General features: G+C 50.5%; 1 protein-coding gene across 1 annotated transcript; it reads left to right on the top strand.

Annotated features, from left to right (window-relative positions):
• The first annotated feature begins 8,843 nt into the window (after positions 1-8,843).
• LOC120241645 (myeloid cell surface antigen CD33-like) lies at positions 8,844-12,704 on the top strand. Its single transcript, XM_039246920.1, has 5 exons — positions 8,844-8,892; positions 11,422-11,485; positions 11,551-11,934; positions 12,115-12,393; positions 12,628-12,704. The coding sequence occupies exons 2-5, from the start codon at positions 11,449-11,451 to the stop codon at positions 12,702-12,704; spliced, it is 777 nt and encodes a 258-aa protein (XP_039102851.1). The 5' UTR covers positions 8,844-8,892; positions 11,422-11,448.

Below are 12,704 nucleotides of genomic sequence, written 5' to 3'. Positions count from 1 at the left end.
CATTTTTGTTTTTCCTACTACCTGCAGATCTCAACTTTTGAATTGCCTTGTGTCATTTTACAAGGTGCTGCTTCCGCCTCCCTGAACACTAAGGACTTATTGAAGGCCTCTCCCTGGGTCAGCGAATCTTTTCCCCATTTGGCCATTTGGAGTGAACTCAGGCGTGCTCTCTTATGTCTGAGCCAATACGTGGAACACCCTTGGTGTTGGGTCTTTGGGCTCAGTATTGGGGAAGTTCTTCAGGGGCAGAGCACTGCGGGCTCATGGTGGGCCGTGGCGCTGAGCACGTGTGGCGTGTCTGCACTGGGGGACCCCACAAAGAGAAAGAGAGACGCGGAGACCCAGAGACCCAGGTGGGCTGGATGAAGGACCGAGAAGGCAGGAGAGAGGATGCACCCTGGAAAGGGTCACTCGACAAGTCTTTCAAGTTGGACTTGGGAGTATGTTCGTCTTTCACTTTCGTGACAACAAACACTACTTACTTTATTAATTGCAGAAGCAATTGGCTGTAGAAATTTTGGGAAATTCTTAGGAAGGAAAACTAGAACTAATGTTATTTTAGTAATTAATTTAAATAGTTTAAAACTATTTATTACGAATACTTATCTAAATATATATTTGCTTGAAAATTTTTAATGTGTGTTTATTTTCGAGAGAGAGACAGAGTGCGAGCAGGGAAGGGGTAGAGAGAGGGAGACACAGAACCTGAAGCAGGCCCTAGGCTCTGAGCTGTAAGCACAGAGCTGGACGGGGGACTCGAACTCCTGAGATCATTACCTGAGCCAAAGTCCAATGCTTAACCGACTGACCCACCCAGGTGCCCCTCTAAATATATATTTGTAAATATATTCATATTTATGATAAACAGATAATTATTTATCTAAATATACATATGAATGTTTATGCAAGCATACATATTTACATTTATAAATATAAGTAAATAACAATACTTTATAAATAAAGTACACAACTATTGATCATAATTTGATTAATACTATTAAAAAATCACCTGGAGTTATATCCAGCGTTTTTTCCTAAAACTTTTCATTTTTGATACGTTATACATACTCATGCATACATGCTTATTTTTACCTAGCTGTTGTCATACCATTCAATATCCTTCTTTATTTGGGCTTCTTCAATGTTAAACCCAAGTTTAGTCAGAGACTGATGAATATACACCTTAGGGTATCTGGTGGTCCATTCGATACCTCTGAAGTCTTCTACTGTTTTCTGAAAACCCATATGAATGTTTGCAGCCTACTGCAAGACACATCTGTGTTTGTTTTAATAGGAAAATAATATATTACTTACCATTGAAATTCTTCAATTGGTCCCTCTTGGTATTTGATTATAAGTGATACCCCCAGAAAACACATGAAGTTGTTTTTCTGCCCTTAGCTCATGAAGCCCTTCCTCCTGTATCTTCTTTGTTCATTGTTCATGACGATGTACTATTCCATTGAACTGGCCATGAATTGATTTGTTCAACCCATACCCCATTTGGGAGCATTTCTTTCAACGTTTTTTCTCTTTCTCTCTCTTATTCTTTTTTAAATATAGGTATCCCTCAGAGAAGTAATACTTTAGTTTTATGTTTATTTATTTATTTTTGAGAGAAAGAGAGCACACAAGTGGGCGAAGGGCAGAAAGAGAGGGAGACAGAATCTGAAGCAGGCTACAGGCTCTGAGCTGTGAGCACAGAACCCTATTTGGGGCTCAAACCCACAAACTGTGAGATCATGACTTGAGCCAAAGTCAGATACTTAACTGACTAAGCCACCCAGGTGCCTCAAACATTTTCTCTTTTTATACAAACAGCAGTATAACAACTTTTGGCCAGTCCCATTTGTAGAGCTGGATAACTCCCAGAAACAGACTTTTGTAATAAAGAATTTAATCTTAGCCAAAGACAGACCTGGTTTTGTCCTTGACTCCTAGAAGGAATCTCTAAGTCCTCAGAGTGTCTTTATTTACGTGGGGTCCTTGGGACACACTAGATAGTCTACAGTGGAAATTATGATGAAGGCTTTGGGTCTCATGGTATCAGTTCTATCCTTGGAAGGGATGGAAACTGAGGTCAGCCATGTGAGCAGTGAATCATATCTCTGTGACAGAGCCCTAATAAAAACTCTGATGTCAAGGCTCTGACAAGTTTCCCTGATCAGCACACTGTCACAATGCCATGCTGGGAGGAGCTAATGCTGTCCATGACTCCACTGAAGAGACAAGTGGAAGCGCCAGTCTTGGGATTCTCCGGGACCCCAACTCATACCCTTTACCCTTCAGTGACACTAATCTGTATCCTCATGCTGTAATGAGCCCTAACTACAAGGATAATAGCTTTCAGTGTGTTGTGAGTCCTTCGTGAGTGATAGAAACGGAGGGTTGTCTTGATCACCCTGAACTTGTAATGATGTCACAAGTGAAGGTGGGCATATGGATGTCCTCTGGAACAGACTCTGTGGTTAAGAGAGAATCCCAGAGGCACCTGGATGGCTCAGTTGGTTAAGTGTCTGACTCTGGATTTTGGATGGGTTCATGATCTCACGGTTTCGTACGTTCGAGCCCTGCATTGGGCTCTGTGCTGACCTTACAGAGCCTGCTTGGGATTCTCGCTCTCTCTCTTTCTCTGCCCCTCTCTCGTTCATGCTCTCTCTGTCTTTCTCAAAATAAATAATAAAAAAAACAATTAAAAAAAGAGAGAGAGAGAATCTCACACTGGCTGGGCTCAAATTCGAATCTAGCACCTACCTGCCATGTCATCTCAATCAAGTGACTTTCTTCACTAAGCCTCACTATCTCCACCTGTAAAATGCTTCCTCTTCATAGGGCTGTTATGAGCTTTAAATGAGGTAATATATGAAAATGACTGTGACCAGTGCCTTGCACACAGTTTCAGGAAATGTTAATCTCAATGGGCATAGTTAAAAAGCCTTTTTATGTCTTACTCAACTTTTAGGGAAAAAACATTTTAAACTGCATTTATAGATTAAACATATTTTAATGTTTATTTAATTTCGAAAGAGAGAGAGAGACAGCATGAGCAGGAGAGGGGCAGAGGGAGGGAGACACAAAATCCAAAGCAGGCTCCAGGCTCTGAGCTGTCAGCACAGAGTCTGACGTGGGGCTCTAACTCACGAACCACGAGATCATGACTGAGCTGAAGTTGAACGTGTAACTGACTGAGCCACCCAGAGACCCCAGAGTTTTAAAAAACACTTCAATTGTATGACCTAACAACAAAAATCTTCAGAGGTACTTAAATTACCCATTAATTAAGGGCTTGTGCCCTTACTACCTCTTTTGTCCTTATGAAGGAAAAAGGGATATGGTTAATAGTAGGAGACCAGCAACTTCTGCCCAGAGAGACCATCTGATTGGATCTATTTGATATCCCTCAACACGAAACATCCTTATCCAGCTGAGCTTTGTGCCATATCATTGCAGGCGGATGTCCCTCCCTTGTATCCAGATTGTACGTAGCCAATGATGCTTGGCCCAGTAAATCGGGACCAGTATGGCAGAACTGATTTCACTCAGAGCCCACAGTGAGAATCTAAGCTTTAATGCAGGGAGACCCTCAGGAGGCCCCTACCCTCAAGAGGTGGCTGCAGCCTTGGCACATACCTCAGGCTTCAGAGACTCACTCTCATTCCGTCCTGGATCCCCTATAACTTGAAGTATCTCATCTGAAACCCCATCTCTTTATTTAGGAATGGTGGGAAGGGGGCGCCTGGGTGGCTCAGTGGGTTAAGCATCCGACTTCGACTCAGGTCATGATCTCATGGTTCATGAGTTCAAGCCTCATATCAGGCTCTGTGCTGACAGCTCAGAGCCTGGAGCCTGCTTCGGATTCTGGGTCTCCCTTTCTCTCTGCCCCTCCCCCACTCGTTCTCTGTCTCTCTGTCTCTCTCTCAAAAAAATAAAATAAAATAAAATAAAATAAAGGAATGGTGGGCTTCCTACATTGTCAGCCCCTGAACATCCCTAAACTGTGAAGTCTGACAGATGTTGGGGCATTGACTCCCTCCAGAAAGGCATGCCACTACTGGGCGTATCTCCCCTTAGCCCCCGTGCTCACCTGGGGGCGGGTGGCAGTAGCCACTCCCAGGGCAAGGTTCTGCCGGGTGCAGCCAGAGTGGACACTGGGAAACATCCGCTCCTCCCTGCTCACGAGGCCTGGAGGCCACAGGGAACGCTAACGTGGATCTTTGGGGAACTGCAAACCAGAGGGAGCCGTGACACTCCCAGCCCTGTCCCTGTGGCCCTGTCTGGGCAAACTCATTACCCCAAGTGTGTCAGATAACCAGGGCGAGCCAAAGTTGTGAATCATGGCAACCCTGTTTTGGGTCTACATCCTCATGGGGTTAGGGTTAGAGAGCTCAGGAGGCAGAAGACCCCATCAGCTCCCAGAGAAGAAAGAAGAATGGGAAAATAACAATAACGATAACACGGATAATAACGACATTGATCATAATAATACTTATTTCTCTTTTATTATTCCTGTGTAGCGAGACTGTCACAGAGTTTGGCCTCGGTGGCAGGATGGGAGCCAGGTGCCAGGGAGAGGCTGGTGTGAAAGCCGACGACTTGAGAGAGATGGAGGGAGGAGGTGGCTGGTGCAGGGATCCGGGTAACTCTCTGGGTGAGCAGTAGAGGGCGCCCTAACGCGGCGGGGAACGTTGAGAGAGCTGCGCCGCCGCTAGGGGGCGCCGTGGGACTGCGGAGAAGCGCAGAGACCCCAGTTTCTGCAGGAAACTGCACCGTGGGCGTTATAGCTACTACCTTTACGAACTGTGAACAGAAGCCAGGCAGAGTAAAATCAGCAACACCAAACAACAGCAGCAGCAACAACAACAACAAACCAAAACAAGGAGAGTGATAGGGCCTCCATCCTATGAACCCTGGAACCCGCCTCATCTGCAGCCAGGTCAAATTATGTCCTGAATTCCAAAGGGGACTCAAAGGCAGAGACATATAAAGACAGGAGCCCCAGACCTGGTGGCCACGTCACTACTTACACATTAAATAACCACAGGTGTCCCTCCCAATATATTTTCTAAATTTCTGGGGTTTGGGAATTTGGAGATTCCCAAAAACAGATGCTCCAAAGACAGGAAGATGAGATTCAAATCCTGGCTCTAGCAGGAGCTCCGTCTACTCTCTAGAAAAGGAGATCATGAAATATCCGAGTGTTGTAACCGTCTGTCGTAACCAGAGAGCACCTTAACTTAATCACATACAAAACTCTACACTTCAACCCCTCCAACACTTTATATTTAATTTTTTTGATGTTTTATTTATTTTTGAGAGAGAGAGAGACATCAAGTGTGAGCAAAGGAGGGTCAGAGAGAGAGGGAGACACAGAATCTGAAGCAGGCGCCAGGCTCTGAGCTGTCAGCACAGAGCCTGATGTGGGGTTCAAACCCATGAACTGTGAGAGCATGACCTGATCCAAACTCAGACGCCCACCGACTGAGCCACCCAGGTACCCCAACACTTTATATTTTTGATGTCACAATTTACATCTTTTCACATTAAGCATCCATTAACAAATTGTTTTAGTCACAGTTATTCTTTTTTAAAAATACTTTTTAAAAGTTTTATTTATTTTTGAAAGAGAGAGCGAACAGTGGAGGAGCAGAGAGAGAGAAGGAGAGGGGCTCAAACTCACAAACTGTGAGATTGTGACCTGAGCCAAAATCAAGAGTCAAGTGCTCATGTTAAGTTATATATATATATATATATAACTTATTTTTATGATACCAATAATAAACAGACAAAACCAAACCAAACCAAACCAAAAAGCATAGAGGCACAGGAAAGTTTTTTGAGAGGTGGTATGAATGTCTGTAGCCAGGATGGTGGTCATGATTTTACAGGTACATGATTAAGTTCAAATGGCACGTTATTATGTGCCATTTTTTGGTACAGTGATTGTACCTCAATAGGCACAATAGGTGCTGTCTTAAAAAAAAAAAGAATATGACAGCTGTGAATCTCATGATTGCTGTTAAAAAGGGATCAAAAAACAAAAAAAGGAAAGGGATCATTACTACCTCAGGAAATTGAGGAATCTCGAGTGCCCTCTGGTGGCCACAACCTGCGTTTCTGCCTCTGCAGATTCCCACTGGAATAGGATGGTCTCAACAATCAAGGACACTTGTTTGTCCTCTGTGGGTGAGCTGTTTCCCGGCTCCCTGACTTGCTCAGCATTAGGGGGAAGTTGTTTAAAAGTAACATTCCAGGAACCTCTGCAAGGAGAGAAGTTGGCTTTTTATCCGGGGTAATAGGATATTTTGTAACAAATGTCATTGCACAAGCCCATTTCCTACCACACATAATTGTTCTTCCAACCACAGAACAGACAATGCTGGGTGATGTCAGGCAGCTCTGGGCTCGCACACACAGGTACAGGCTCCTCAGAGTATGTGACAAACAGGAGAAATAGCCCCGCATGTAAACCATGACAAGAGGAGGTAAGCGAAACTATCCGTAAGGAAAAGACTGCCTTGGGAAGCCGGGTCGGGAACAGTCTTGCCCTGTGGGTTGGAACAGCCTCCATCGGTTCATTCAAGCATTCACTCCGGATGCCTGTGCTGAGCACTGGGCTGGCCCCGCCCTCGTGCGGGGAAGGAGAAAGGCCAGCAACGTGACCAAGGAGATGGGAGGATACTGTCATCTCAAAACACAGATGTTAGGATCCAGTGCCTGGTGAACCAGGCGAAAACCTGGAAGAAAAGCCCCACCTCGCCTGGCTTCCTGGCTCTTGCCCCTGTCATGAAATTTCCAGAATTGCCTAGGGACCACTCCACTGAGCAGGGAGAAGTGAGTTCAGATCTTAACTGCAGCCCCTGACACAGTGAATGTGCTCACTTTGTTTTGTTGAATAAACGAATGCATGGAAGTCTTCCCGTATCAACTCACTCGGGGTTCTTCCATACCCTTCTGCCTTTAACTCCACCTTGGGCCGCTCCAGAACTAATCCTCAGCAAAAATCATATGACTCACTGATGCCTGCCCATTACAGCACCTTGGTCCTTTATGTGGAGAGCAGGTTCCAAAGGTCAGGACATGGCAGGCAGCCGGGAGACAGGGAGCCGGTCTGGCCTTCCCAGGTGCCTTAGCGCACGTCTGTTGCCCTCTCTGAACTTCAGAAGCCTCCTCTGAAAGGGCGAGAGAGCACAATCTCCTGAGACAGCCTAGCTCTGATAGAGAACAGGGCTGAAGTTCCTTTTCTGCGCACATACATCAACGTCACTTCACCTTGCTGCCGGGACTTCCTCAGGATTCCTTGAGAGAGGAAACCCCAGCAAAGCGCTTGGCCCATCTCTTTCCAGAGCTGCAGCCGTCCCTGCCATCCAGGGGTGAGGAGTTACGGCATGGGGGCTGAAGCACCCTCACCACCCCCTCCCGGGGTCCCCGGCTGAGAATCGGAAGTATGATACGAGAGAGCTGTGAGCCCCCACGCCCTGCACCGTCTCCTACCCTCGGGGCGGCTACTGGTGCCAGAGCAGGGACAAGCCTGGTCAGGAAGCCCCAGTGGCCGCGACCCACGTGGACCGCCTATGACAGGTCGTGACTCTGGGACGCTTCCACCTCCTCGGAGGCCCCGGGAGATGTAACTGTGCCCTGAGCTTCGTTGACAAGATGATGGAAGATGAGACCTAAGTCTTTTGAGTGAAAAGAGGAGATGCAGAATATAATTACTTATCTGGCTTGCTCTTTTTGCATGTGGCGGACACGAAGCTGCCCACAGAGAGGACAAGGAGGGAACGGGGGGACCCCAAGGAACTTGAACGATGGAGGCTGAATTGCACCCCTGGAAATCATATAATGGAGCCCCAACCCCCGATGTGGTTGTATTTTCAGAGATCATTAAGATTAAATGAGGTCATAGGAGTGGAGTCCTGAGATTGGTGGCCTTATAAAAAGAGGAAGAGAGAGCGATCCCTTTCCCTCCCTCCCTCCCCCCTTCCTTCCCTCGGTGACCCATACCCTTGCAGAGAGGAAAGGTCATGTCTGGACATAGTGAGAACATGGCCTCCTATGGGCCAGAAAGCATGTTCTCACCAGGAACCAAGTGTAATCTCAGGCTTCCCAGCCCCCAGAGCTGTGAAGAATAAATGTCTGCTGTTCAAGCACCCCCGGTCTATGTTCATTTATTTTGTTCTATTTTATATTATTTTTTTATTTTATTATTTTTAAAATATTTTTATTTATTTCTAGGAGAGAGAGAGAGAGAGAGCGAGCGTGAGCAGGGGAGGGTCAGAGAGATAGGGAGTCACAGACTGAAACAGGCTCCAGGCTCTGAGCTGGCAGTCAGCACAGAGCCCGACGCGGGGCTCGAACCCACGAACCGCGAGATCATGACCTAAGCGAAAGTCGGACGCTTAACCGACTAAGCCACCCAGGCGCCCCTATTTGATTATTTTAAAATGTTTATTTATTTTGAGAGAAAGAGAGAGTGGAGGAGGGGCAGAGACCGAGAGAATCCCATGCAGGCTCTGTGTGGACAGCGTGGAGTCTGACACAGGGCTAGAACTCACCAAAGTGAGATGTGACCTGAGCCAAAATCGGCCGCTTCACCGATGGAGCCACCCTGGCGTCCCTATCATGGAAGGCTGGGCGGAGAAAGAAGAGTTCCCTTTCAGCCCGTAGAGTTATTCAAACCAGCCCATGGAATCCTCCAGCTCGGCCGCGCATGAGTCACCACTCCCTCATTGGGGCAGAGCTGGCTCCCACACGCCCTGGTTGTCTGCCGTGTCCCTGGGTGCAGCCCGCACTGTGTGCATCCTCCCAGGCAGTGAATGTGTGACTGATAAACTGCTATTGATGTCTTTTGTTCAACAGTGGGGGTCACACGTGCAGCTTCCCCATCACCCTCGGGTAGGAAGCCCTCCCTCACCGATAAGGTGCAGAGGGGTTATTAAGAGGTCTGGGAGGGCCACACCCTGAGCCGCTCCAGTGCCTCGGCGTCTGGGGTCCTGGAGCTGTCCTGGGTGGGAGCTGTCCTGGGTGGGAGCTGGAGATGGCAATTCACATGCTGGGCGCCCAGGTCTCCCTGCCTGTCTGTGCAGAGTGAGTTTCAGGAAGCCGGTCTCTGGGGAGCCCCCCCCACCCCAGCGGGTACGAGAGAGGACGGTGGAAGGGACACAGTGATCTTCAGCTCAGCTGAAGACAGGACCCAATGGCTCAACTTTATTCTCAGGTTCGGCTTCAGGCACCCTCAGGGACACAGAGCAAGTCTGTCTGTCTTCTGTCTTGCTGTTGGCAGGACAGGCATGTGGGGGGAGCTTCCAGGGGATGGGCCCGGGGCCTGTCCTGCATGTGGCTGGGGCACAGAGGCCCTGGGGTGACAGACGCGGGCAAAGATAGGAGAAGGAAGGGGTAATGGCGGCTGAAGATCCCATCGTCTGCAGCCTGTGCTCACAGGGCCTGAACACTCCCTGCACCTCTGCCCACGAGGGCCCAGCTGGGCAGGACCTGGGCCTCCCTGAGTTCGGGGTCCGTGTGTCGGCCTCCCAGCCCAGCCCCCGCACGGCTTTGGGCTCACAGATGTCCATCGGCAAGGAGCTGGCAGCGTCCGGAAAGCTCTTAGGCGTCTGCACTGCCTGAAGCTGACACCTTCAGTGGGTGTGGGCGTGGCTTTCAGCAGGGCCGCCAGCATGGCAACGTGGCCGGGCAGGGAGCACAGTGGAGGGGGGGCGAGAACGGAGGCCCCCCAGGGCCTGGTGAAGTGCCACGGGTCACATGAGCGGGGGAACCGCAGCGGGGAGGTGCGAGCAGCTCTTGCACTGCTCTGCCTGATTTTGCCTCTGCACTGACCTCGGGCCCACAGCAGAGTCCCACGGTGAGGAACCTTCCTTCCCGTCCCCTGAGAGTCCAGGCCATGTGCGCTCGGGTCATTCGTGCCCCCGAAGCACCTGCCAACAGAGCCTCCTGGCCTCTCCCAGGCAGGTGTCTGTGGGCCCTGTGTCTCGGCCCCCAGTGGGGAGCATCTCAAGGGCAGGATCTGGGTCTGCTGTGTCTCCTCGTACCTCCAGCCCTGACACAGGGCAGACTCTCACCCTGGACCCGTTGAGCGAGTGAATGAGCCTCTGTCTTCTACGTGTCACCCAAGACCCTTTCTCATCTTTCACGGGCTGGTCTCATGCAGAACCTCCAGGACCCGATGCTGGCAAAACTGATGCCTCTTGGCTCTAGACGAAGCTTTTATACACACACACATATATATATATATATATATATCTTTTAATTGTTTTTGAGAGATAGAGACAGAGTGTGAGTCAGGGAGGGGCAGAGAGAGACACACACACACAGAATCTGAAGCAGGCTCCAAGCTCCCAGCTGTCAGCACAGAGCCCGACGCACGGCTTGAACTCACGAACCCTGAGATCATAGACCTGAGCCGAAGTTGGTCGCTTAACCCACAGAGCCCCCCAGGCGCCCCTAGACCAGCCTCCTGAGCCTCAGCACTGTTGAACCTTGGCGCCGAGGATTTTTTGCAGTGAGAGCCATCCTGCACATCAGAGGATGTTTAGACGCATCCTTCGTCTCAACTCGCTAGATGCCAGACACTCCTTCATCCCAAGCTGTGACAATCAAATGTGCCCAGACACTGCCAACGGTCCCCTGGCTTGGTGGGGGGGGAACACCCCTGCTTAAGAATAACAGGTCTAGGGGCACCTGGGTGGCTCAGTCGGTTAAGTGTCCGACTTTGGCTCAGGTCATGATCTCGCAGTTTGTGGGTTCAAGCCCTGCGTCGGGCTCTGTGCTGACAGCTCAGAGCCTGGAGCCTGTTTCAGATTCTGTGTCTCCCCCTCTCTCTCTGACCCTCCCCTGCTCACGCTGTCTCTCTCTCTCACTCAGAAATAAATAAAAACATTAAAAAAAAAAGAATAACAGGTCTATGTTTGTGCTATTTGTTTTGACTTAAAAATAAAGCCTTTCTTATTCTGGGGGGAAAAAAAAAGAATAAAAGGTGTGGACACCACAGCAGCAGTAACTCAGGCCAGGCCAGAAGCGACTGCGTCCCCAGAGCAGGTGGGACGACAGCCTGAGCAGCGGGACACCCACTCTCCTGCGCTCGTGTGAGCAGATCTCAGACACCACTTTTCCCCATCAGGACAGGCCTCCAGCAGAGTCGAGGCCCCCCACGGGCAGGACCCACATCCCTGTGAACCAGGCTCAGGCGACAGAGTGGAGTGACGGGGGGTTCTGGTCCTGGTCTCTCCCCGCTGAGTGGGTCTCCCAGGTCTGTGGCTGAGGGGTGTCACAGGCTCCTCGCAGAGAGGGAGTGAGCTCCGCAGCTGTTGTTCCTCTTTGTGAAATCATGCAGCTTCATGCTCCTCCCTGGCTTCCCGTGGGTCCTCCTCGGCCCCCTTCCCTCTGCCTCCCCTTCTCCTTCACCCACAGGAAGCCGGGACACCCTCTGCCTCTAAGATGCTGCTGCTGCTGCTGCTGTCCCTGCTGTGGGCCGGTGAGTGAGCCGAGGGGAGAGGGCTGGGCGGGCGGGGGCTGCCACTGACCCCAGATTCCCCGCAGGCTCCCAGGCTCAGGATTCCGGATTCCAGCTGCGAGTGCAGAAGGCCGTGACGGTGCAGGAGGGCCTGTGTGTGTTGGTGCCCTGCGATTTCTCTTACCCCCAGGTCCAATATACTAAATATTACCCAGTTCATGGATACTGGTTCCGGAAAGGGACCAATACAGGGCACGGTGCTCCAGTGGCCACGAACAACCCCAACCGTAAAGTGCAACCAGAGACCCACGGCCGATTCCGCCTCCTTGGAAACCCTGAAGATTACAACTGCTCCCTGGACATCAGAGACGCACAGAGAAGGGACTCGGGGACATACGTCTTTAGGGTGGAGAAAGGGTCTTATGTGAAACATAATTACCTACAGAACCAGCTCTCCGTGCGTGTGACAGGTGAGGAGCAGACTGAGGGAGAGGCCACAGGGGAAGGTTGGGGGGGTCCCAGGACAGCCTGGGAAGGATTGGGAGCAACACATGTTGGGGCGCAGAGGCAGGAGCTGGCCCAAAGCTTGAGGCTTCTCTCAGGGCTGCACCTCACCCTCCTCCTGATGCCCTGTCTCCCCATCTCACCAGCCCTGACCCACACACCTGACATCCTCATCTCAGGGACCCTGGAGTCTGGATGCCCCAGGAACCTAACTTGCTCTGTGCCCTGGGCTTGTAAGCGGGGCACACCCCCCATCTTCTCCTGGACGTCAGCTGCCCTCACGTGCCGGGACCCCAGGTCACACTTCTCCTCAGTGCTCAACCTCACCCCACAGCCCCAAGACAATGGCACCAACCTCACCTGTCAGGTGCTGTTCCCTGCAGCTGGTGTGATGGTGGCAAGGACCATCCAGCTCAATGTCACCTGTGAGTGTGGGGCCAGGATGACCTGGGTGCCAGAGGGGGTGAGGGGTGGGCAGTTCAGGTCTGGATGCTGATGCTGGTGCTTTAGTCCTGAAGGCCTGGCTGAGGAGGGGACCTAGAAGGACTCAAGCCCTGTCCCTCATGTGTTTCTGTGGCTTCTGGGGATGGGGGGAGGTCTACGTGTATCTCACATCACCCCGCCCCCCTGAAGAGGGAAATCCCGTCCTCCCATCCTAGGTGCCACAGAGAACCCAACATTTGGTGTCGGCCTGGGACACAGCACAGGTAGGAAGCAGCCTCCTCCTGGGCTGTAG

Source organism: Hyaena hyaena, unplaced genomic scaffold, assembly GCF_003009895.1.
Source record: "Hyaena hyaena isolate Hyena2069 unplaced genomic scaffold, ASM300989v1 scaffold_9, whole genome shotgun sequence".
NCBI classification, from domain to species: domain Eukaryota; kingdom Metazoa; phylum Chordata; class Mammalia; order Carnivora; family Hyaenidae; genus Hyaena; species Hyaena hyaena.
The sequence above is the reverse complement of the archived record's forward strand: the minus strand, read 5'-3'. Positions and strand labels throughout refer to the sequence as shown.